The following is a 26,598-nucleotide window of genomic DNA, read 5'->3' as shown; positions in this document are numbered from 1 at the left end:
GTAAATCCAGTGTAAATTATCAAGAAATATTAAATAGCACAACTCATAACAGGCTCATAAGTCAATAGTTCATGAGTTCTAGTGTATATAAGCAAATAAAATAACAGAAACAAAGAAAATAAAAGGCCACTTATAGTAATCCTCTATTCTTATTTTGACAATATGAAATAGGACAGCCATGGAAAGACAGGAAAAACCCCACAAACCCAAGCAAGTGCTCTTTATGCTAAGGTTTCTAGTGTGCCTGTTGGGGGATGGTATGGATATGTGTTCATGTATAGTGTGCATATGTGCATGCAGGTGTGCAAAAACATGGATGTGCTCATGTGAGGGACAGAGTTTGACAGTGGTTGTCTTCCTGAATCACTCACTACCTTTACTTGAGACAGGGTTTCTCAGTAAACATAGAAATCACCAATCTGGATAGGGTGGCCACCCAGGGATCTCCAAGTTTCAGCCTATCTCTGTAAGCCATTGCAAGGGTTAAGTGCACATGCAGCTGCACCCAGTTTTTACATGAACACTGGGAATCCAAACTCCGGTCCTCATGCTTGCATGGCAGGCACTTTACTACTAGCCCCATGCTCAGTTTTACACCTTAAAAACATAAAAGGCAACAACACATGAGCCCTACAGATGAACTCACCCTCCAAGAAAAACAATCATGCCAGCAGTGGCATGCCGGCCTTTGGCATGCCGGGTGGTGGTGGCGCAAGCCTTTAATCCTATCACTTGGGAGGCAGAGGCAGGCGGATTTCTGAGTTGGAGGCCAGCCTGGTCTACAAAGTGAGTTCCAGGATAGCCAGGGCTACACAGAGAAACCCTGTCTCAAAAAACAAAACAAAACAAAACAAAACAAAAACAAAAACCAAAAAGAAAAATAATCATGATGCATTATCAACAACAGAGCTCAAATTCCAAGAAAGGAAAAAGGAAGCAAATATAAGGCATCTATAACATCATTTTCTATACCCATGTTTTGGACAGACATCACTAAGGGATGAGTATAAATATACATTATCTAATCCATTGCTATCCAAACTTAAGGCAACAAAATTCATGTAAAAAATTTATTTTTCATAAGGCTATTTTGGAAAAGATAGGAAATTAACCCTATTGAACCCTTCTCCTTTTTTAAAAAAAATATGTATTTATTTATTCACTTTACATCCTGATTGCTTATGCTTATAGACAGGAGCCCATTGACTCTTTAACTTCCTAAATTTCAAGGCATAACAGACTGTAGTCTTCCACTATACAACCCCTCCTCCTCTCAAGTCAGTATCACAAGTAGAGATTCAAACATCAAGGAATATCAATATGTTTTCAGTTTAGTCTTAGAAGGAAATATAAAATCTCACCTTTATACAAATTTTGTTATTTATATGTGTGTGTGTGTTTCTATTTCCTCTTGTAAACAGAACAAGTGTAGCTAATAAAACAAAAAAGAGAAATGTTTATAGCCTCAGAAGCATTATTAAATCATGTTTGAAGGTTTTAAAGTTGAGTGCTAACTATCTTTATCTCATAGTAGCAGTCAAGAGCATTAAAGCTCTAGTGTGTTGACCTTCATTTCATGATCCTGAGTAGGAAGATTCTTCCCTGATTGGACAATGCTGCTCATCTTTAATCTGACTTCTTAGAATCCTCCAGGAAGCAGAAGAAAAACGAAATGCCTACACAAATAGAAATTGAGGTAATGGATAAGAGTGTGTGATTTTTGCTAGGGCTGTGGAACCATCTTACTGCCTTATTCTTAAAAAGACACTGTCACAATAATTCATTACATGTCTACCCCAAATGAAGGAAATAATTGTGAAGCTCAACCCTACACTAAAGTATTCTGAAACCAATATACAACTGTTTTGTTTACATCAGCAATTTTATAAGATGGCATCACTACTGACTCAAAGTACTTTATTAGTACCATAGGAAGAGGTTTCTACATGAAATAGAGTTTAAGCAACTCTATTAAAAAAAGCAATCAGTAGCTCATAGTCTCCACAACAACTAGGATCATTCTTCAGCCTAGCATATATGTATATAATAAATCAGCACTTAGAACATTTTATATGTTATGCATTTTCAGTAAATATCTGCAGACTTAATTTCATGTAATAAAATACTTGCACATGGTATCAGTAAGAGAATGATACTTTCAGATAGTTCTCCTGGGCTAACGCCCAAGTAGACACTAACAAATCTTAATAACCTGTTGACTAAAAATGTTCTGTTGATGGCTTATGATAATTATCTTAGCCTTTCACTGTGCTTATGGCATGTTTTGGTTTTGTTTGTTTGTTTGTTTTTTCGAGACAGGGTTTCTCTATAGCCCTGGCTGTCCTGGAACTCACTTTGTAGACCAGGCTGGCCTCGAACTCAGAAATCCGCCTGCCTCTGCCTCCCAAGTGCTGGGATTAAAGGCGTGTGCCACCACCACCTGGCACTTATGGCATGTTTTATTAATGTTGTCAATATTAATCTAGTAGCAGACTCAGAATTTAAAAGCTAAAAGAACTTGCAAGATCATTCAGTATAACCCTCTACTTTATAAATGAGAAAATGAAGTTGTGCTTTGTGCAGGATCCACACTTTGACATGTGTCGCTTCTTTCCACGGTAAGTCCCCAACTGAACATAACAAGTGTCACTGTACATTTTCCACCTAAGGTTAACATTAAGGCAAATGAGCATTCCTTAAATGCCAGTGCTTATTTAGCACAGCACTTTCCTGCACAGTAGATATTCAATGGAGCACAATTCTTTTCTGAAGTGTCCAAATTTTAGTAAGTTACATTGTTTAATATTTGTTTTCAAAAATTTAGGTAAAAGAGACTTGATGTAATTTTAATCAAAGCACACTTTTCATGATAAATAAGATACTTCTGTCCTTTCCACCAGCTCATTTCCCAACTAAATCCCTAAAATAAGTAATGAGACAGAAGCCAAATCAGTTTTCAAATACCAGCATTCAAGACATCTTCCAGGTGGGAGAACTAACTGACCAATTATTTAAACACATACATATATCATTAGTTAAGCTAAATAGAACCAGAAATTTGACAGGCTTGAAATTGCTTAATTTACATTTTTGGATGACACGGAAGACAATTTCTTTCTGGAATCAGAGCCACTTAGTACTAACTGGGATATAAACATTACATCTGGCCTCAGTACACCAAGCAAAAGCAAACCAAGTCTTTTCTGTGCTGACTATAGAAGACTACCTGATTTCAGGATAGGTGGCATTTAACCAACTAAACTAAAATATATGCTAGACCAAAAAAAAAAAAAAAAAAAAAAAAAAAAAAAAACCAAAAAACAAACAAACAAAAAAAACCCCCAAAGATATGAGCTATTTAACAAGACATGTTTTCCACTACATTTGGATGAATTACAATTATTTCTTATAGCACTAATAAACCACATGGCTCAACAACAAAACTGAACTACTGAGTTCTATGGCAGAAGACAGAAAACAAGACTAAAATGATATTATTATGTAAATGTTATAGAGTATTGTACTCTACTCATTGTACTAACTTGGAAATGAGATTAATCATTTACTATTGAGGTATTTATTGCCATAACAATAAGACAACAAAACAAAATTGAGTATAAATAATAATCTAGAACATATCCAAAACAATTCTTAGATTATAATCCCAAATATAAAATATACCAGGTCAGAAATCAATGAGGACAAGGAACTCTTGACCCTCTGACACTGCCCCCTGGCTGGCTAATGAATTACAAACTCCACAGCTTCCCAGTCATTCAGTTTCTTAACACAAAAGGGGTAGAATAATGAACGTCTTACTGTTTAAAGACACAAGGTCTTACCTGAAAGTAATGCCATTAGAATTGAAATTTTCTGTGTATTACATTATAATATTTTCTATAATTAAGTATTAGGGCTTCTTTTTTACTTTTTTTAGGTAAAAGTTTATTATCTAGATTACAATCAAATAGCAAATATGAGCCACTCCCACCCATGTACATTTCTTCTTTCAGACCTTCCTTCCTTTTAATGGGGTACCAAGTATCTGGGGATAACCTAGAGCCTTATACAAGCTAAATAAGTGCTCTACCCCTGAGCTACATTTTTTTCTTTTTCTTTCTTTCTTTCTTTCTTTCTTTCTTTCTTTTTTTTTTTTTGGAGACAGGGTCTCTTTGTAGCTCAGGTTGGCCTTGAAATCACAGGGATTCATCTTCAGTGTCCCAAGTGCTGGGATTAAAGGTGTAACCACTACATACAAGAAGACAGAAGAGATCTTATATATAGTTTTGTATTCTTTTTTTTTTAAAGTTTCAATTCTATAATGGTTTCAAGTAAAACATCTTTAAAAGAAAAGGAGCCAAGTGTGGTGGTACATGCCTTTAATCCTAGCACTAGACAGGCAGAGACAGGAGGATCTCTGTGAGTTCAAATCCAGCCTGATCTACATAGCAAGCTCTAATACAGCCAGAACTACATTAGAGGGACCCTGTCTCAAAAAACAAATGGAGGTGGGTGGTAAAACTTTTTGTTACTTAAACTAAATAGAAATTTGCATACACACACATATAATTTTTTTTCAATCATGAAGTTACTGAGAAGGGAAAAAGTCTTCTTAAAAAAAACAAAAAAAAAAAGAAAAGAAAAGAGAAGAAAAGAAAAGAGAGAGAGAGCGCGAGCGAGCGAGAGATTGATTGATTGAGGTAACCAGGTATCATGGAACACAATTCCGAGGGTTTGAGAGGCTGAGGCAGGAAGATTATGAATCCAAGTCAGCCAGAGTCACAGATCAAAACTTGCTAAAAAAAAAAACCAAAAAAAAAAAAAAACCAAACAAATAAACAAAAAAACTATGTTTCTACTATTTTAATATTCTCTTCCTTTCTCCCGTTTAGGAAAAAAATCTTCAATTTATATTATTTATAAAATATAAATAACATTCTCATAGAATTAAATCACCTCTACAAATAAAAATCCTTTCAAGTGAGACATGCAAGTAATTCAGACTCTGTCTCTGGAACAGGAAGAAGTAAGGTCGAGAAACACACAGACAGTAGGCAGAGAGCTTTGTTAACCTAGGCTTAATTAGAAGATATTCACGAACACATAAATACAAACATAACACTATCAAGTCAGTCGTGTATTTTCTAGAATTTCTTTAATATTATTTCCAGGTCTTGAGAAATTGTTTTAATCTCATTAAGTACTATGAGATTTAGTGTTGAATACTCATTCATTTTTTTAGCGATTTATTTAATGCTCAAAATTGCAATGAAATACTTTTATCAGATAGCGTTTAATAAATGGAATAAATTAAGTGTGAGCCAAGATAATAAATAACTCGTTGTCCAGCTAGAGGCCTACATCACATACTATATTTACAATTGTAGAGCAGGAGGACAAGTACAGACTTGTTTGTGATCTGCAGGCCCAGGAATTTAGACTCTATGATCACCCTAAATGCAAAATCCAGTTGAGAATTTTTAAATGCCACATTTCTTTTGAATCTCATTTTAACTCTTAATAATCAATGATACTGAAGGATAACACAAAAGCAATACAAAACTGACAATCTTTCAAAACATTACCAGTTGATTTTTTTTTTTAAAGTGGGAAAGTATTACCTTAAAAAATACGAAACATAGTACGTGCAGAATTGTAGTTATATCTATTAAAACCAGTTTTGTGTTTTTTAAAAATACTACTTTTGAAATGGTGGTATATGCCCTTAAATTCTGAACTTGGAAAGCAAAAAGGCAGACAGGACTTCTGAGTCTGAGGCCTGCCAGGGTTACATAGTAAAAAAAAAAAAAAAAAAAAGTAGCAATGGAACTTTCACTTTTTATGTAGTTACTTGATGAATAATATGAATCCGTTCTTGTGGAGGAGTTACAAGTCTATATTAAATATGGCCACTAATGTTTATTATCCACTATGGTTGTTTATTCTAAAGTTTTAAATATAAAAGAAAAAAATAATTTCTGCAAACAGAATTACTAAAGTTGGAAATGAAATGCTAGTATGTCAGTACAATCTGAAGGCAGAGAGCAGCACATTTTGATATGAAGGTGTGTATTTGCACTGAGCTCCACTCTCTCTACTTCAGGATTTTTTTCATGTGCAAGTCTGCACATTTAAGTTGTCACAGATGTGTAAATACCATTACCACTGAAGGAATTAAATGATGAGTTCATAAAAATAAATAAGTAAAAAGGCACTCCACAATCATCATTATGCAAACATTATCCTTGGTATTCTATATAACTACTCTTTCTGTGAAATTATACAGTAAAATTTCTTCTCTTTTATTGTTTTCACAATAAAACAGACTTACTAATTCAACCGTTAAGATTTACCTTTCTTAAAAGATTTGGGTCCTGGAACTGAGATGTCCCTCATTTGAGTGTTAAAAAGAGTGAACTGCTTACTTCAATTCAATGATGATGTCAGGGACCCTAAGTTACATTATGCAGAGATAAACAAAACATCTGGCTTTGTGGAACCCAACACAGTAAGCACAAAATTAATTATATCTTTAAATTACAGATTTTAAAACAGGAAAAAGGTATGCATTGAATGAAAGTATTGCTCGTCTCCCCATCTCCATAAACACAACACACACACACACACACACACACACACACACGAGTGCATAAAATTATCTCACATATCTGACTTACTGAAGTTGCCACATAACTATTGTCAAAGCCTTAAAAAAATCCTTTTAAAATAATCGTTTCATATTAAAATTAAAAATAAAACCAAGACATTCAACTGTCAACTGTACAGTATTAACTAGAAAAGCCTGCACTGACCCACTTCCTATTAGCATCATGACATGGAAGCATGCTAAGAAAACAATGAAAATTACTATATAACAACTTTTAATTTTGTATTTAAAATTGGCCACTGTCTTGAAATGTTCAAATGCTATACATTCAATGCCAGTTGCTTTATGATACATTTGTTTTCAAATTGCAAGTTTTGTTATTTTAGTAGTCATAGTCAATGGTGAACCTGCTAGATTCATGCTCAAAAGAAATCAAGGCTATTTTTTTCACATCATACTTAATTCTATTTTAAAATTGCTATTAAAAGCAATCTTAGACCAAATTCCATATATTCCTTTCCATTTTAAAAATAGTGCTATGCTTTAAAAAAAGGTCAGTTAATAAAGAATCCTACAAAACAAGCCAAGTTCACATTTAAAGAACACTTGCAATGGTTCTGATAGAAGATGGACTTGACTCTGTGTATATATATTAATATTGTTATCAGTCTCTAAGAGTTCAATTAGCATTGAAATATCCCAAATTCCCATACAAGAAAATACAGGACTAGTGTTCCATCTAGACTCTTTTTAATAATTACACAAAATAGCAAGAGCTTTTTTACATTTAAAAAAATTTCACTTTACCTTGTAAATTTCTACGTTAAAATAAAATACTTTGTGCAAAAGAAGCATTTCCTTTACAGTCAATACAAAGAATAAATTCCCTAGAAGGGAAATTAAGTGCGAGAATAAAGGAGGCAAAACCATCCAGAAAAAGCAGCTAATCCAATTGAATGAAAAAGACATGTTAGGTTTTTGTGCTGCATATTAATGCAATGTCTTGTTTGGTCAAAATTCACAATACACTTCTTGCTCCTCCTATGACTACAAAAGGAGTCAACACATTTTTTACATTACAAGTTTCCAATTCATGCCACTATCATGCAATGACTTAATCTTGACCCATATTTCCCTTACTGTATATGGAAAAATGCACAAATAACTTGTTTATCTGCTTACAATTGAGAAGAGGGAAGCATGGTGTGTGTGTGTGTGTGTGTGTGTGTGTGTGTGTGTGTGTGTGTGTGTCTAAGGAGACCAGGGGTGGGTGCAACCTTCCCCCGTCCAGAGGTGGCACAGCCATGCACCCGGCTCTGGAAACCCACCTTCAATGAATGCATTAGCCTCCCCTTCGGATGCCGCCGCCGCCCCCCATCCCCTTTGCAGCAGCAATGTGCCTAGGCTGTTCTACCCCAGCGATGGAGGATCCTCTTACCAGATGGAGTTCTTGATCTTGTGTTGCAGAGCGTTGGCCTCTGTCCCTGGCAGCCCGGGCACAAGGGCTGGCAGAGCCACCCCGGGGTTGGGGGCGCTGAGGGGAAGCTGCTGAGGGGCATCGAGCTGCTGTGGTGGCGGCTGTTGTTGTTCCTCTGCCATCGCTGCTGGAGGGGAGGGAGGGAAGATGGGGGCGCGGGGAAGGGTGAGGGAAGAGACGCGGAGGGGAGGACGACGAGGGGAGGAGGAGGGGGAGGGGAGGAAGAGGAGGAGGAGGGGGAGGAAGAGGAGGAAGGAAGGAAGCTGGATAAGCTAGGCCTATACCCCAGGGCTCGAGTGAGTCGCTTTCTCCGGCCGCCTGAGGGACATCCCCGGGGAGACCGCGCGGCTCCTCGCGGCTCTCGTCACGGTTCCTCTCCCGGTTCTCCTCGCGGTTCTCGTCACGGTTCCTCTCCCGGTTCTCCTTACGGCCCCGCGCGTCACCGCGGCAGAGGCATGGCGGCGCCCCTCAGCCCCCCGTCAGCGGCCGGGGCTGGGGGGCGTCTGAAGAACGAGGTCCGTGGTCGGGCGCCCCCTCGGCCCCAAAATCCAACCCGACGGGTCTCTCGGGGGGCCTGCCTCCCCGGCCGCCCTCCCCCGGGGGCCTGGCGCCTCCGAGCTCCCCCACGCCGCTCGCTCCCTCGCTCGCTCCCGGCCCCGCCGCCGCCGCGGCCACTGCTGCCCTGCCAGCCCGGAGCAGCCCAGCGCGCGCAGCCGCACTGCGGCCCGGCGCAGACGGCACAACACCTACCGCGCGGCCGGGGGGCGTGGACGCGCGTGTGCGGGCGCGGCGCGGGGGCCGCAGGGGGGCGCGGAGCGCGCGGGGCGGAGCGGAGCGGCTACGGGCCGCGGGCCCAGGAAGCCGCGGCGGGGGCCCCGAGGGAGCGGTCGGGTGGCTGCGGCGGCCGAGGGGGTTGGGGGGGCGTGTTGGGGGCGGGGAGCGGGCTCGCGTGACGGCGGCAGGGAGTGGACCTGTGCCACCGTGCGGCGTGGAAGGGAGAATTGATCGCTTCCTAGTGTGTAAGGTGAAACGAATCTACACGCCCTCCCGCCCCCACTACACGCTCGCGAGCGTTTCCCCTCTACTAGTCAGGACTGCTTCCTCTCTCAGCCACCGGACTGAGCTGGAGCAGGTGAGAGCTTTTCGACGAGCTAGCGCAGCGAGCCTACTCGGTCTGGTCGGAAAATGGCAAGTGGCAAGCTGGTGGAAGTGCTCCTCGGTCGGGCATTCAAAGCCCTCCAAATCTGGCCCCACTTTAGCCGTCCAATCACAGCCGCCTCCATCCCCCCTGCAAGAACTCCCAGCTCCAATCAGTGAAGTCTCCATGCCATCCTCAGCGCGCAGCAGATTCATTCTTCCTTGGTGCCTTTGCCCATGCTGTTCCCCACCCCACCCCCTATGCCAGGAGTGCCCTCCCTGCTCTACACTCCCAATTCAGCCCAGGCTCGGAGACACACAGCTCAAGTCGCGGCTTGTCAGGGTCCCTGGCAGCCAAGGCCCCTCCTGTTTCTCAAAAGGAACACATGTAATACAACATGGAGGCGCGAGCTTCAGCCAAGAGCTCTTCCTTCGCAGCCATCTAAACTCACCCCAGCCAGAGACTGCCCACCATTTCGCCCCCTTCCCATTCATAGACAGCTTTGCTGGCTGAGAGTGAGACTCCCTGCCTCCAACAAATCATTCCTCTTAGAAGAGCAGAAGAATTAGCTTTTCTAGGTGGGGCTGGTCAGGAAGGCTAAGCGCCTGGGTGTAGAAGACAGCAGCCAAAGCCTCTGGCACCAGATGGAACAGCTGCACAGCTCGCACTGACCTTTCTCAGTGCCTGTGGCTGTAATGAGCCTCCCAGCCCGTAACTTCTCTGACAGTGTTTCTATCAGACTTGGCCCTGTCAGATTTTCTGGCCACTTTCCTGGATGGACTTTGAGCTAGGAGGCCCTGCCACCTTTCAGACTTCTAGTGGGTGGTGAATCTGATTGGCTTGGATTGCGTGGTCTTTTGAGTGCTCTGTTCCCTGCCTTGGCCTGAAACTCTCTTGCTTTGTCCATGTGGCCTCAGGCCTGGTTCATACAGACTGGAAGCCCATACTCTGAATGTTTGCACCTGGATGGGTGGAGGCAAGGACACCCTTGCAAAATACAGTTTCCTCCTGAGGATCCAGACTGTGTTCCAGAATGCATATTTATAATTCTGTATTCACGGGGAAGATGATATAAAAAGACAATGGGAAAAGTGGCCCAGACCCCTTTTTCTAATTTTTTTTTTTTAAACCCGAAGAGTGATGGCCTCACATTGCCACATTCGGGGAGGGGGGGGAGGGGGAGAATCAACAAAGAAAGGTAACTAGGACCTGCTAAAGACCTTAAGAAAAGGAAGTTGAGAACCGAGATGTCTTTAAAATAACTTCACTACCGGTGTCACACAGGCTGGCTTCCCGAGTGCAACTTTTCAGTTTTTAATAGGTTCCATAAAGAGCCACGCATCCCACAGTCACCGCTAGAGGGCTCAGCAGAGTTACAGCCCCGATTTGCCCTCTAGCGGCGATTCTGAACAGAGTGCGTTTACGGCGACTTAGGGCCTTGGGGACTGGCAGCATGGCAGTTGGAGCAGACATCTGGAAGCATTAGGTTCAACCAGCCATGAGAGGGTTTTCATATAGCGACAGACTGAAGACATCCTCTTGCCAGAATGAGACACCCTTTCAGGAAAAGAAAGATCATTGCTCACACTTAACATCTGAGAGGTAAATTTGGGCTTTGTTACAGTTTTCATAGGAGACTGAATTTAAATAAACTATGCTTTAAAGAAACTTGAAAAAAAAAAAAGTGGTAAAGTTACCTTAAACCTTGGGTAGGGATTCAGGGCAAACCCAGAGAGTAAAGGCCAACTTAGAATCATGGTGGCTCATTTTCTCAGTTTCAGTTCACCCCCATGGGAGTGAATAGAAAACATTTTAGTGAATATGAATTTTTAAGATAGCATTGGTTATGAGCAGATCCCAGTCACGGAAAGTGTAAACTTCCCCTCGAGGGTGTGTATGACAATGGGGAAAAAAACAGTCTGAGGAATGCCAATTGAGCTGGGAAGGAAAACTCTGGTTTTACAGTCAGAGACAGCATGGAGAGTGATTTGTAACCCACTGCAGTGGTCTAACAAGAGAATTGACAAAGTGGCTGTGGATACCTCTGAAGCAGAGTAATGTGTGGTAGCAGTCCTGGGACGTAATTCATGGCTCGTAGGTGTTTAGTAAATAACATTTAAATTCAGTTATTAACTTTTTTCTAGTATTTTCTTTTAAAGTTTTACTTATTTTATTTTATGTGCATTGGGGTGTTTTGCCTGCATGTATGTCTGTGTGAGGGTGTCAGGTGCCCTGGAACTGGAGTTACAGACAGTTGTAAGCTTCCATGTGGGTTCTGGGAATTGAACCCAGGTCCTCTGGAAGAACAGACACTGCTCTCAACCACTAAGTCATCTCTCCAGCCCCCTTTCTATTAATCTTATGTATGAAAACTTCATTTCCCTTATAAAGCTTTCCAGATATTTACACTACATATAATATATGTATATATGCATGTATGTATGAATTATGATACATTATACATTTATCTCTAGGGATTAGTGAGATAAAACTCACATAATTTACAAAGTATGAGGAAAATTAATACCACATAATATTACTGGGTGCAGAAAATATAAATAAGGCATAGACCCAACTCAAAGTAGTTTATATTTTGTGAAGTAGAGCAAGATTAACATTGAAGTATTTGAGACGAATTCCAAAATGTATTCATCTTTGTTTCTTTTCTGTTGCTATGATGAGACACTATGACCAAGGTAACATAAAATAAACATTTAATTGGGCTTATAATTTCAGAGGGTTAGAGTTCATGATGGCAGAGAGAAGGCATGGCAGTAGGAATGGGTGAGAACTCATATCTCAAATTGTAGTACAGGGCAGAGAGGCACACTGTGTGGCACTCCTCTTCCAACAAAGTCACAGGTTCTAATACTTCCCAAACAGTTTCACCAACTAAGGATTAAATCCTCAAACACTATAGCCTATAGGGGGATAGTCTTGTTTAAATCACCACAATGTCTATTAATGGTAGAGATAGATTAGAGAGATCGGTCTGTGAAAGTTAGATCTAGAGAAGGCCTCTTGGCTGGCCTTTGAGTTGGGTATCCTTGAAAAGAATAGGAGACAGAACCTGGGTGTGCTGCCTAGCTTTATGTTGACTTGAATCAACTATAGTCATCTGAGAAGAGGGAATCTCAACTGAGAAAATGCCTCTAGAAGACTGGGCTGTAGGCCAGCCTGTGCTGCATTCTCTTAATTAGTGCTTTATTGGAGCGGGTCCAGCCCATTGTGGGTGGTGACACCCCTGGGCTGATGATCCTCAATTTTATAAGAAAGCTGGCTGAGCCAGGTGGTGGTGGTGATACAAAGCTTGAACCCCAGCACTTGAGAGGCAGAGGCAGGTGGATCTCTGTGAGTTTGAGGCCAGTCTGGTTTACAGAGCAAGTTCCAGGACATCCCAGGCAACACAGAGATACCCTGTCTCAAAAAACAAACAACAAGAACATCAAATCATACTGAGTAAGCCATGAAGAACACGCTAGTAAGCAACGTCCTCTGTGGCCTCTGCCTCAGCTTCTGCTTCCAGGTCCCTACTCTGACTTCCTTCAGTGGTAGACTACAATGTAGAAAGTGTAAGCCAAATAAAACTCTTTCCTTCCAACTTCCTTTTGGTCAGGATGTTTCATTATCATGATCATCATCATCATCATAACGCTAAGCAGCTGGTACCAGGGTCATGGGATATTGCTGTGACAGGCCTGACCATGTTGTTTTGGCGGGGATTTTGTGAAAAGAGTTTGTAACTTTGGGCTAAAAAGTCATTGAGTGTTGAGAGTTCAGTGAGCTGTTCTGTAGGACTTTTTGAGTATCTGAATGTTGAGAGCAGTGCAGATAATGAAGTCCTGGCTTGTGAAGCTTCATAGGGAAGAAAATGCTCTATCAGGTCATTTGTATGAAGAGTCTGTGGTGTCTGATCAGCTGGGAATGAAAAAAATCAGCTCTAACAAGAGAGCAGAGCCGCTAAAGTAGAACCTGTGGAGTTTTTTGAGACAATGATGCTGGGCAACTGGGGCCGAAGTATCTACTGTGATTAAGAAGAGACCATCTTTTAACCACTGAGCCATCTTTCCAGCAGCTGTACATGCACCTAGAGCGCTCACACTTAAATAAATAAATCTTGAAGGAGAAGGAGGAAGAAGAGGAGAAACCAGCATTGCTGAGGTGAAGGCTTCTGGGGAAGGGATTCCTCATGGTCAGCACACAGAAGCTGTCTTTCAGAGGTGGCCAAGGTTGTACCTTGTGCTGGCATCTGAAATTGGTCACCCAGGTTAGGCTGGTTTTAAACACATGAAGGTCTAAAGAACAGCTGAGTCTTGGTACTGTGTGGCAGGGCCGGGGTCCCAGAAAAGAGCCCTGGAAAGGCTATTGGTGAAAGTGCTTCCAATTACTGCAAGAGACCCCAGAACTTTGCAGATGTCAGTACTATGAGATGGCCACCAAGAACAGCAGCAGCAGTGGAGTGGAGCTGGTCAAAGCCTAGAAGACAAGCTGTGTGTGAGGGTAGAGAAGTGATGCTGACCCTGTGGAGATGCTCAGAAGATCATTAGTAAATCCCAGATGTTGGACATTGGGTTATTTACACAGTTGGAGTCCAGTTTTACTTTGCTTTGATTGTGACTGTGCCCTGGTTCTTTCCTCTTGAGATAAGAAAGCATCTAACTTATTCTTTTATTTTATAGGAGCCCATAGTTGAGAGCTTTTGAATTTTAAAAGAAATTGAATTTTAAAAGTGTTTAAATTTGTAACACTTGTAAAACTTTTTCGGTTTCAGATGTTTTACTATTAGCCTGTGGTGGTGGCGCACACCTTTAGCCTCAGCACTCAGGCAGAGACAGGTGGTTCTCTGTGAGTTCGAGGCCAGCCTGGTCCACAGAGTGAGTTGCAGGACAGCCAGAGCTACACAGAGAAACCCTGTCTTGAAAAAAACAAAAGCAAACAAACAAAAAAGAAAGTGCTTTATATTGCGATGTTGATAATGAACAATTGTTGGGATAAACAAGAAAGAAAAGGTTGTGGTTTAACAGTGAAGTGTTTGTAAGTCAAATTCACAAGGGGTCAACTATGCTGGTTAGTTTATATCAACTCGACATGACAAGCTATAGTCATCTGAGAGGAAGGAACCTCAAATGAAAAAAAGGCTTCCATAAGAACTATCTGTAGGCAAGTCTATAAGGCATTTTATTATCTAGTGATTGATGTGGGAAGGGCCAATCCATTGTGGGTAGTAGTACCCCCTTGAGCTGGTGATCCTGGGTGCTATAAGAAGGCAGGCTGAGCTGGGCGTGGTGATGCACGCCTTTAATCCCAGCACTTGGGAGGCAGAGGCAGGCAGATATCTGAGTTCCAGGACAGCCTGGTTTATAGAGTGAGTTCCAGGACAGCCAGGGCTACACAGAGAAACCCTGTCTCAAAAACCCAAAAAAAAAAAAAAAAAAAAAAGAAGGCAGGCTGAAAAAAAAAAAAGAAGGCAGGCTGAACAAACCATGACAAGGACCAATATGCAACTTCCCTTTGTGGCCTCTGCCTTAGCTTCAGCTTCCAGGTTCCTGGCCTGGCGTAACCCAAGTAAACCCTTTCCTCCCCAGCTTGCTTTTGGTCATGGTGTTTTATTACAGCAATAGCAACCCTGACTAAGACACTGGGGGAAGATGATCATTGGAAGAACAATGTGATGAAAGAATAATACAAAGTTCTGGGTGATCTTTGGCCAGATCCTTAACAGGATATAAGAGAGGGGAAAGGTGGTGGGGACTCTCTGGTGTTTGCTTTTTAGGTGACTTGACTATGTGGTTTTGTTTGTTTGTTTGTTTCAGATTTTTTTTACTAGTTTTATTTTTTAATTGGATATTTTATTTATTTACATTTCAAATGTTATACCCTTTCCTGGTTTCCCCTCTGCATCTCCCTGCTACTATGAGAGTGCTCCCCCACGCACCTACCCACTCCCACCTCACTGCCCTAGCATTCCTCTATACTGGGACATAGAGCCTTCACAGAACCAAGGGCCTCCCTCCCCTCCCATTGATGCCTGATAAGGCCCCTTCAGCTCCTTCAGTCCTTCCCCTAACTCTTCCATTGGGGTCCTGTGCTCAGTCCAATGGTTGGCTGCGATGTTTCAGACTTCTTTTTTTTTTTTTTCCATTTTTTATTAGGTATTTAGCTCATTTACATTTCCAATGCTATACCAAAAGTCCCCCATACCCACCCACCCCCACTCCCCTACCCACCCACTCCCCCTTTTTGGCCCTGGCGTTCCCCTGTACTGGGGCATATAAAGTTTGCAAGTCCAATGGGCCTCTCTTTCCAGTGATGGCCGACTAGGCCATCTTTTGATACATATGCAGCTAGAGTCAAGAGCTCCAGGGTACTGGTTAGTTCATAATGTTGTTCCACCTATAAGGTTGCAGATCCCTTTAGCTCCTTGGGTACTTTCTCTAGCTCCTCCATTGGGAGCCCTGTGATCCATCCATTAGCTGACTGTGAGCATCCACTTCTGTGTTTGCTAGGCCCCGGCATAGTCTCACAAGAGACAGCTACATCTGGGTCCTTTCGATAAAATCTTGCTAGTATATGCAATGGTGTCAGCGTTTGGATGCTGATTATGGGGTGGATCCCTGGATATGGCAGTCTCTACATGGTCCATCCTTTCATCTCAGCTCCAAACTTTGACTTCTTAAAGGCATAACTTTTAAATTCAGTCTCCTATGAAGACTCTTGCCAGTCTATGTTACAAAACAGTGTTTTATTACTAATTATGATTGTTCTGTCAAAAGATGATAAGGCCCAAAATTGGTTTCATCATTGATAAATATTAAGTGCCATAAACAATGGTAGCTTAGCACAGAAATGATGAAAGTTCTATCCCATTCTTTTTCTTTTCACCTTACACATATACACATCCTCTTTCCCTTTCCTCTGCTTTCTTCACCCCACTGTTTCCCTCCAGGAGCTTAAAGGAGAACATGATGAGCCCCTCCATGTCATCTAGAAGAGCCAGGAAAGAAGGCCTCCTGTACACTTTATCCCTTCCTTGCCCAATTTTTGATATTTTAGAAACTGATGAGTATGTCTTGGGTTGTCTTTCAAATTTCATGAAGTCTCAGAGAGTGCCATGTTAAATTCCACTGCTGTAATATAATACACAGTCTTACCTTTCTTTGTATTAAGAGAGGGGAAATGTGGGGAGTGGGAAGTGGGAAGTGGGAAGAAGAAAATAAAATATGAAACAAGATTATAGAAGAGACAACTTGTAGAGTTTAAGGCTAAGTGAACAGGGGCAAATTTGGACAGATGTCCTAAATGTCTTTTATATTAAGAAGTCTAGTGTGAAAATGTGAGTTCTGTTAGAACACACACATTTTATTCTTCAATTAAAACAATGGTCTGTTAAGGGCAAGGTAGCTGACTTGTTCAAATACTGAATAAGGCTATTAGTGCTATCTGGCTATGAGACCCTATCTATGCAATCACTATTTTCAAGTTTACTTACCTTTAAGGATTAATGGGCTAAAGTTCACATAATGTACTTAGCTGTTCAAATGAAAGGTATTAAAATGAATGTCAAATACTACTTGGATTTCACTTAGAAAACATTGCCAGTTTGGTAGAGCATACATGTTCATGTTGACCTGAAATTATATGAAGGAAGGTTCAATATAATATCAACTGTCAGAATCTTAAAGGAAGAGTTTACTTTTACTTGTGGCCAAAAAGGTCCCAAGTAGTAATCCAACACTTCAGAAATGCAGGCCAAGCCGCAACTATGAACAGACGCAAGTAAAGTAAAAGTATATTTACCTAATTCTAAAAATTACAATGAAAAGACCTTAAGAGTCAGTCCTCCATACACTGAGGAAGTCAGTGCAGGTGTAGGCTGAACTGGAGAGAACCTAACCAATAAGCCACAAATTATTTCAGCTCAAGGAACTTTCAAGTACATGCAGTATACAAATTATTATTCTGGACCTTCAAAACTTTAAACTCAAGTGTCGAAAAAGATGCTGTTCTTACCTTCAAGAGAACATGAACATACATATTCTTTCTTTTCTGTTTTTTTTTTTGGGGGGGGTTGAGGACAGTGTTTCTTTGTGAGCTCTGGCTGTCCTGGAACTTGCTCTGTAGATCAGGCTGGACTCAAACTCATAATCTGCCTGCTTCTGCCTCCCAAGTGCAGAGATTAAAGGCATGTGCCATCACTACAGGGCCCATATATATTTCTCTTAAAGTAAGACAAACATATAAGCCTCTTCAATTTCCCTGAAGTGTCTATTCTTTCTTTTGGGGTCTGCCTTTTCAAGTTCACTGTACAAGACAAGAGTCTACCAGAAAACAGTTCATGGGATTGAGCACACACATACATTATACTACTTTATATTTCAACATAGTAATTTGTATAAGAGGTTGGTCCAAAAAAAAGGTTAGAAATGAACTAGCAAATTGATTCCTTTCTTATAGAATATGACCACGATAATGAGAAAGGGTAATTGAAAAGGCACTTGGTAGTAAAACCAATAGCTGAAAGATACACAGAAGAGGGCCTCCTTCTGAAACCATTAGCCAACAGTAACCAGCAGAGCCAGAGAATAAGCAGGAACTGTGAGAGGACAAGCTGAAAGGGCTTATGGGAGATAAAATAGTTGCTTAGTGATAGTAGAAGCTTGATGGGATTACAGTAATTTTTAGATGCACTGAAGTAAGAAGGGCACAAAGGAGAAAAAAGAGATCAATAGTCTGGCCCTGGGGATCCAGTCACACAGGTGACCTCATACACTGAAAGCACTATGGAGTGAGAAGTTCACTTGGATCCTATGTTGGCTAATTGTCATTTCAATTTGATTAGATGTGGGGAGAGTAAAGAGAGATTACAGGGGCTGGCGAGATAGCTCAGTAGTTAAGAGTGCCGACTGCTCTTCCAAAGGTCCTGAGTTCAATTCCCTGCAACCACATGGTGGCTCACAACCATCCGTAATGAAATCTGATGCCCTCTCCTGGAGTGTCTGAAGACAGCTACAGTGTACTTACTTACATGTAATAATAAATCTTGTTTAAGGAGAGAGAGGGAGAGGAAGGGGGAGAGGGAGAGAGAGAGATTACAGAGTGTTTTGAAGGCTACACACTCTTCAAGGTCTTATTTTGCAAGTTAGTATGAGTAACTGAGATAGCTTGATCTTTGGAGACAGGCAAACAGTATTCAAATCCTAGTTGCATTACTTATCTGGTCAAGGACAAACTATTTCACTTCCTAGAGTCTGTTTCCTATAATGAACATCACCTTTTTCATAGGCATGAGAGAATTAAGGGAGCTAACATATATGTGAACTATTTAGTGACACACATTGGGATTACTAGGCAATGTCATGCTTGTGTCTAATTAAGTGAAAAATCAGGTTTGGTCATATACAGTTTATATTCAGGAAGGAAAAGTTGTGACTAGCAACTGTGAGAGGCTGTTTTGCTGATACTGAAGAAACACCTGATCATTAATAAGGTACATTTTTCTTAGGCATATCTGTGATGCAGGGAAGACCCACTCAGAATGTGAGTGGCACCATTCTATTGGCTGGGTTCCAAGACTGAACAAAGCAGGGAAAAGGAGAAAGCCAGGTGAGTTACCAGCATCTGTTTTGCTCCATTTGTTCATCCATCTAGATGTGACCAAGCAGTTTCACACTCCTACTGCTTCAGCCTCAAGCAGTTTCTGCCACTATGCCTGTACCACATCTTTTGCCAGTTGGAAAATATTTTCCCAACAGAGATGGATGGGCTACTCCATGTGCCAAAATAGATCTCTCCACCCTATAAAGGGTCTCGCCTGTTCTAAGCTGGCTACCAGAGCAATGCACTTCTGATCCTTCTGCTTTTGTGTGGGGCTGGGGATTGGACCCAGGGCTTCATGCATGCTGGGAAAGCATTCTACTGACTAAGCTAATCTCCAGCCCCAGTATTTTCTTCTGTAAGTTGCTTCTTGTCAAGTATTTGGTCATAGACAGTTTCAGGTGCTGCTCTAGCAACAAGTTTGCCTTCTCAGTCCCCGGGAGCAGGTTTGATGTGACTCTTGTCTTCTTCCAATAAAGTCTTCTACATACAAAGACGTTCTTGATCATATGAGGGTTCTCATTGGTTCAGAATGGCATCCTCTCTGAAGTTTTTCCTATAGTGGGACTTTCTTGGACCTGCCAACAATATAAATAATACACAAAGGCTTTTTAATATTTGATAGCTTAGGCCTTTTAGCTAGGGTAGTTTAGCTACTCTAAATGTAACCTGACTAACTAGCCTACATCTGGCTGTGTGGCTAGTTCTACCTCTCTGTTCAGTTCTGGTCCATCTGTTTACCTCCATGTCAGCTGGGTGAATCTCCCACATCTCATTTCTTCTCTAAGCATGTGTGTGTCTGTGTCTCTGTCTCAATTTTGCTCTCCGAAGTTCTATCCTTAACTTCCTGTCCTGTTATTGGCCTGCAGATTTTTATTACAGCCAACCAGTAGTGAGGCAATCTCTGATACATTTTTTTTTCTTCGAGACAGGGTTTCTCTGTTGATACATTCTTGATTACCTTAGGCAGGTGAGGAATAACAAATATTTACAAAATAGAAAGCCTAGTTATGGGCCACAGAAATGGCAAAACCAGAACCTGCCAGCATTTAGCTTTCTGCCAGTACAGAATTAGCAATTGAATATACAGAGACACATCATCACACAGTGTACCTCAGCAGTTTCCTCATCCACTCCCCACTCCACCCACACTTCCATCTCTTTTCTGGGTCTTCTATAATACCTTGCACTGCCTTATGTCAGACACTTTCTCAGAATAGGAGTATTTCTTGATTCCTGTTTCTAGCCTTCCTGTATTGTGGTTTTGAATGCTGTGAATCATATATGGTCTTAAAGTGTGTTTTTATTCTCTGTATCTGCAATATAAAAGGTAGTCACTGCTAGAGTAGCCAAACAGTCCATGTTGTTGAATTGAGTGACTGAATTTTAAACATTTTAAGAAACAAAAGATTGAATAAAGAAAAGGGTATGGGCTAGGAAGAAAGCTTGATAACATAGCTGAATAATAGCGGGGAGTTGAGGATTTAGTTAATTTGCACTTACAATTCATCTCTCTGTGAGACTGTACAGCTCTTCTCAGCAGCTGATTTTTATCTGTTCAGGCTGACATCTGGTCCTGAGACTCTTTAGCCTTTATGCTAAAGTAATTCAGGCCAGTTCATTGTTCTCAAAGAAAACAATCAGTTATGTCCAGTTTCTCATGTGGATACAGATCCACACTCTAGACAGGCCAGGATTGAAGCTACGCTCAAAGGGGCTGTGTGGGTGTCAGAGGCTAACATTCTGCCTGACTTCAGCCCTATGCTTTAGGAGTTCTTTAGCTCTTTGACTTTCTTTCCCAGTTGGTAGAAGTGGCAATTATAAAAACTCCCTTGCACAACTACACTATGGATTCAATGAAAACCATTCATGAAAGTAACATTGCAATACTTTATGGGAGTATGTGCTAAATACTTGTGATTTTTTTCCTTCTTTTCTACTTCTGGCAGGGAGAGAAGAGAGGTGAAGAGTAGGGTAATGGTAGAAGACCAGACAAAGACAGGAGTTGTGAAAAGCAAAGTGGACTCAGACATGATAGTATATACTTTTATCCCAGATCTCAGGAGAAGTTAAGGCAGGATGATGAGTTTGTGGCCAACCTGGGCTACATAGTAAGGTCGAGTCTAGCCTGATGTATAGAACAAGAGCTTATACAAAGAAACCGAGAAGCAAAAAAAAAAAAAAAAAAAAAAAACTAGCCAGGAAACAAAAATGACAACAGCCTGGTTACTGTGTAACTGCTTAAAATCTGATGAAGTACAGATCCTTACCACACTGCTCCTGAGTAGCTGACTCCAGAGTCCTGATCAGCATGGAAGGACATTCAAACACTGCCAACAGATATCAAGACAGCCCAGCACTAGATGGCAAGCAGTAGCCTTGTGTACCCCAAGGAGAAAACATAGAGACTCAGAGTTACCATCTGTTATTGGTTGACTCTAACATATCCCCTATAGCTCAGGTTTTATTGTTTATTTATTTACTATTAAAAAGGGGATTGTGTGTGCCACACAACCTGTGCAGAGGTCAGGGGGCAACTCTGTGGAGTACATTCTCTTCTACCTATACATGGCTGCTGGGGATTAAACAGGCTTGTGTGGCCAGTATTTTACTTACTAAAGCATTTGCCAGCCCCAAGGTTTTGTTTGAATGCTTGTTTCTCAGCTGCTGGCACCATTTAGGAGATGGGCTTCCCTGGTAGAATTAGGTTACTTGGAGTAGGTCATGAATAGAGCTCTGCTTCTGGCTTCAGACTGCCTCCTGGTCCCCTGCCATGTGATAAGTTACCACATGCTCCATGGACTAAGCCATTCTGCTGCAGCTCCCCTGATGAATCTGTAAGCCAGGATAGTATTTTCTTCCCATATGTGTTTCACTTCCAACACCCATGCCTTTTTTTTTTTTTTTTTTTTTTTTTAGCAACCAAGGATTGAATTTTGGACATTATGCATGCTGGTCAAATGCTCTACCATTGAACTACATTCCTCTGAAGTTCTTAAGTCATTTCTATGGTATTTAAGTCACAGAAACGCAGATGTGACTAATACCCCATCTCAGAAAATTATAAGAGTGTGTAGAGGTGTACAGCAGCAATTCCTCCAAATAACAAATACCAAGGAGAGCAGAAGAGAAGACATTTATAACCAGTTGGTAAACGTCAAGGACTACTTCAAGGAACTCCAAGGCAGTGTTTCTCCTGAGGTTCCTAAAGAAGAAGGAAATCAACCATTCATATTAAGGTCTTGAAAAACTCCCAAAATGTAGGCGATAAGGGCCTGTTCTTTCTACCTGTTTTAAGAAGGTTTTGGCTAATTAGTGTTAAAAACCGTTAAAGAGCTCCCAATGGACTCTAAACAGGCTTATCAGTAGGTAGGTGTTGATGTGGCAGGGGTGGCAGTAGAATTCTAAAACGGGATAACTTGTTAGCTCAATTTTTCTCTCTAAAAATGTTAACTTTGTCAGTGATTGCTAGTTAGTGTTAGAGATGGAGAAAGTGGCTAGAAAGCACAGTTCTGTAGCCAGTGTCTCTTGCTCCTGTGAAAGGATACTTTTAAAAAGGACAGCTGAGGGGGCTAGAGAGATGGCTCAGTGGTTAAGAACATGGAGTGAAATTCCATCAAGCACATGGTGGTTCACAACTATCTATAAGGGCATCTGATACCCTCTTCTGGCACGTGGGTGTACAAGCAGCAAAACACTTATACAAGAAAGAGGGAGGGAGAGAGAGAGAGAGAGAGAGAAAGTTTTTTAAAGGACAACTGAAGAGACTACCCAATTTTTTTTGAAAGGCAGATGACTCAAGACTAAAAACCCTCTCTACTGATGAAAGTTATCTTGTTGTTTTCAGTCTTGTCAGAAATATCACAGGAGGTGGGCTTAAATTTTCTTTCTATGTTAGAGATATACAGTTTCTTTTAAAATATTTGGAAATAAAAATGGCAAGATCATAAGTTGTCACTCATAAATGATGTTTCATGATGTCCTGAAAGAGTTTAACTGAAGATCCTGGGTAGGAAAAGTTAAATTAGGATTTAAGACTGGACTACATTTCCCTCCTCACACACTTAGGGAATCACAGAAAAGACAGAGATGGGAGTGTGGAGTAACTAATAGGTAAGTGATCAAAAGGTGCCAGCAAAGATGCAGATGCTTTAAAAAATTTATTTATTTTATTATATGTAAGTACACTGTAGCTGTCTTCAGACACTCCAGAAGAGAGTGTCAGATCTCGTTACAGATGGTTGTGAGCCACCATGTGGTTGCTGAGAATTGAACTCGGGACCTCTGGAAGAGCAGTCAGTGCTCTTAACCACTGAGCCATCTCTCCAGCCCGATGCAGATGCTTTTAGGAGATGGTATCAAACCTTAGGAAAACAAACTAGAACATTTGTACCACAAATACAGGCTCCAGGCTACTGAGAAGGTAGAAGAAATATGGGACTTAGTGAACAGCAGATCCTACAGTAATGAGCAGAGGGACTGACGAAGATACTGCCAGCTTCTTTCCCTTCATCTGCTTGTAATGCCTATAGTTAAAGTGCATTCACAGATCCTGCAAGGCAAGGAACAGAGCAGTCACAAGGGACTCCAGGAGAGAAGGCCCCTCTACAAACAAAGATCACATCTCCCAGCATGCCTGTCACATTGCCCAAAATCACCAGCCCACCTGTTTCAAGCCAAGCAGAGAGCTAAAGAGTAGAATAAAAGAACCGTACATGTTTATGGAAACTCCAAACTCAACAAATAGAAGATGCAGCACATAGAGTTGATAAATGAGAGAAAGGGTGAGATTATTTTATAAATTTATAATTTTAAGAAAAGCGTAAGTATGTAAGTTATATGTTTATATTCTGAGTGCTGGGACAAAAGGTATGTCTCTTTAGTTACAGAAAGTAACTATTTGTATTGGATGTGTTATTTGGGAAGCAAACTGACTTTCTTTTACTTTTACCCTTCTCATCCTTTGAGACAGTCTCCTGTGTAGCCAAGTTTGCTTTGAGCTCATAATCCTCTTCTTTCATCTTCCTGAGTGCTCAGATATAGGTATGTACCACCATGCCTGTCAAAAGGTTGATTTTTGTCTGGTATGGTAGTACATACCTTTAGTCCCAGCACTCAAAAGGCCAAGGCAAGGAGAATTCTGTGAGTTCAAGGCCAGCCTAGTCTACATAGCAAGTTCTAGGGCAGCTAGAGCTACATCAACTCTGTCTCAAAAACGTTTTTGATTTTGTTCTTTTTATTTGTGTGTCTGTGGGAGAGTGCACCATATGTATGGCTGCTCACATAGGTCAGAAGAGAGCCTCAGAGTCCCTGGAGCTAGAGATCCAAGAAGTTGTGAGTTACCAGACATGGGTACTAGGAACCAAACTTGGGCCGTCTGGAAGAACAGCAATGATTTTTAAATGCTGAAACATTTCTTCAGTCCCTGAAATGTTCTTTTTGGGGTAAAAATATTAATAGATATTTATCAACAATAGAATCTTTTGAAACAATTACTATATGATAAACTTCAACAAAATAAGAGTCCAAGAAAGACTGAAGACAAGATTCAAAAATCAATAGAGAGTGGAAAAATCAGTTAATTTGTAGTTGTCTAACTATAATGTGATTAAAATTAAAGTCTAGATTAGAATTTCACAGATCTGCCTCAGTAACAGGCTAAAGAGAAATTATTTCAGTTTTATGATCCATATGGTCTTTCACCACACCTGTGAAAGCAGTCGTAGATATATTAGTACCTGAATGGTAAGCTTGTGTTCCAATACAACTTTATTTACTAAAGGAGGGAACAGACCAACTCCTATTTAGAGGATTGCAACATAAGAGTGTCAGGATAAAGCCATGACGAACAGATGTAAGTTCTGAAAGCATGATAAACACACAGAATTAAGTAGCAGGGGAAAGTTGATCTGTCATTCAGTGACAATGGGTAAAATAACTTCAATAAAAAGAAATAATTTAAAATTTGGTAAAAAAGAATAGCAACATATATAGCTATATTATTTAGAATGTAAATAATATTATAATGAGTCTATAAGGGGGCTGGAAAGATGGTTCCTTGGCTTAAGAACACTTGTTGCTCTTTCAAAGCAACAAGTTCTTTCTGTTCCCAGCAACTACATGATGGCTCACAGCTATCAGTAACTCCACTTCCAAGGGACCCAACACCCTCTTCTGACCTCGATGGACACCACCATGTACAGACTGTAAATACACATAGGCAGGCAAAAACACTCATAGACATAAAAGAAAATAAAAAGGAGTTGTTTGACGCTATTTTAACTAACTAAATAACTAACAATTAAATATCACGTAGTCACTATCAAAAGAAAAGAAACAAGGGAACATTGTTAGACTAAACAAATTGAATGTAAGAAAAAATTTGTCAACCCTATGGATGAAAATAAATTTCATGAGAAATTTTGCTAGCAGTGAAACTTTATAAATCACATACTATATCATCAAAATCATCTTTATCACAGATTTTATGCAGTAAAAATTAACAGAAAAGTAAGAACAAAAAACTTGGTAACTGTTGGTAAACTACCATGTACCTCAGAAACTGACAGGTCAGGTAGGAGAGCTGTTGGAGTACACAGAATTTGAGCAACACAACAAAGCAGCTTTCTTGAGTAAAGGACTTTGTCCACAATAAACAGTGAATGTCCTGTCTCTTCCAACACATATGAAACATTAACCAGCTTGCTAAAACTCAAGGAAGATGTTAATAAAGTTCCAGATAAAAAATCATTTAGGTTACAGCCTTTGATTACACTGCAATAAAATTTGGAAATAATAAAATGGCAGGGTATGGTGCTCATGTCTTTAATCTCAGCCCCCTGGGAAGCCAAGGCTAGAAGATTACCTATAATCTGAGCCAAACCTAGGCAATACAGTGAGTTTCATGTTAGCCTAGGCTACACAGTGTCTCATAAAAACACTGTAGTCATTTGAATGAGAATGTCCCCCAAGGGCTCTTGTATTTGTCCTTAGTCCCTTGTTGGTTTAGGTCTCAGAGTGTGCTCTTGCCAGAGAAAGTGTGTGTATGCTGGGGTTCATTGAGGTTTCAGAGCTTTGTGCCATCCCAAGCTGGGGCACTCTACTCCATGCTTTTGGTTTAAGATGTGAGTCTTCAGCTTCCGGCTCCAGTTGCCATGCCTGTTATTTGCTGCCATGCCTGGCAGGTTTTCTTGGCATGGCAGACTACTAACACTCTAGAACCATAAGCTGAAATAAACTCCTACTATAAGATGCCTTCGTCATGGCATTTCATCACAGTAATAGTGATAAAGTAACTAATAGAACCAATATTCAAACAGACAAACAAACAGCTAAAGTTTTATACCCAAACATAGTACCTCAAATCCCAGCTCTCAGGAACCTGAGGCATGGAGATATGATTCTTTTGAGGTCACAGAGTGGGTTCCAGAGTAAGACCTCATCTCACAACCTCCTCTAAAACTGAGGATAAAAGAGAAATGTGCATGGGGCTGGAGAGATGGCTCTCAGTAGTTAAGAGCACTAGCTGTTCTTCCAGAGAACCAGGGTTCTATTCCCAGCAATCACTGGCAGCTCACTACTGTCTATAACTCCTGTTTCAGGGGATCTGACACCCTCACACAGACATACACAGAGGCAAAATACCAATGCAGATTATAAATTAGAAATAAGTAAGTTATAAAAAGAGAAATGTGCAAACTAAAGTTAACTGTCAAGAAATGATAATACATAAAAACTATAGCATATACTTGTACAATTAGCATGTTGCAAAGTGATCTATGT

The 26,598-nt window shown here is 40.8% G+C and overlaps 1 protein-coding gene and 2 long non-coding RNA genes across 7 annotated transcripts in view; 1 reads left to right on the top strand and 2 right to left on the bottom strand.

Annotated features, from left to right (window-relative positions):
- Positions 1-8,857, bottom strand: part of Rfx7 (regulatory factor X, 7) — a 90,781-nt gene extending 81,924 nt beyond the window's left edge. Inside the window, exons 1-2 of one of the 3 annotated variants that reach the window (XM_006511223.4) lie at positions 8,369-8,857; positions 8,046-8,211 (exon numbers count right to left, since the gene is read on the bottom strand). In XM_006511223.4, coding sequence (XP_006511286.1) covers positions 8,046-8,206 — 161 coding nt within the window. In that variant the 5' untranslated portion in view covers positions 8,207-8,211; positions 8,369-8,857. Of the gene's footprint in view, positions 1-8,045 lie in introns of all 3 variants that reach the window. The other 2 variants (XM_011242754.3, NM_001033536.1) reach the window with 2 other exon arrangements.
- Positions 8,858-9,167: 310 nt separating this feature from the next.
- Positions 9,168-22,776, top strand: 4930509E16Rik (RIKEN cDNA 4930509E16 gene). The gene is made up of 3 exons (NR_045735.1): positions 9,168-9,216; positions 18,725-18,825; positions 21,736-22,776. It is a non-coding gene; the product is annotated as an RIKEN cDNA 4930509E16 gene (long non-coding RNA).
- Gm33004 overlaps positions 18,820-26,598 on the bottom strand; it is a 32,898-nt gene continuing 25,119 nt past the window's right edge. Inside the window, exons 1-3 of one of the 3 annotated variants that reach the window (XR_870915.3) lie at positions 25,371-25,522; positions 21,087-21,194; positions 18,820-19,394 (exon numbers count right to left, since the gene is read on the bottom strand). This is a non-coding gene — a long non-coding RNA (predicted gene, 33004). Of the gene's footprint in view, positions 19,395-21,086; positions 21,195-21,929; positions 21,993-25,370; positions 25,523-26,598 lie in introns of those variants that run through there. The other 2 variants (XR_379619.4, XR_379620.4) reach the window with 2 other exon arrangements.

The sequence above is a fragment of the Mus musculus genome, chromosome 9, assembly GCF_000001635.26.
Source record: "Mus musculus strain C57BL/6J chromosome 9, GRCm38.p6 C57BL/6J".
Lineage (NCBI taxonomy): Eukaryota > Metazoa > Chordata > Mammalia > Rodentia > Muridae > Mus > Mus musculus.
Note: the sequence above shows the minus strand (reverse complement) of the source record. Positions and strands in the feature narration are given on the sequence as shown.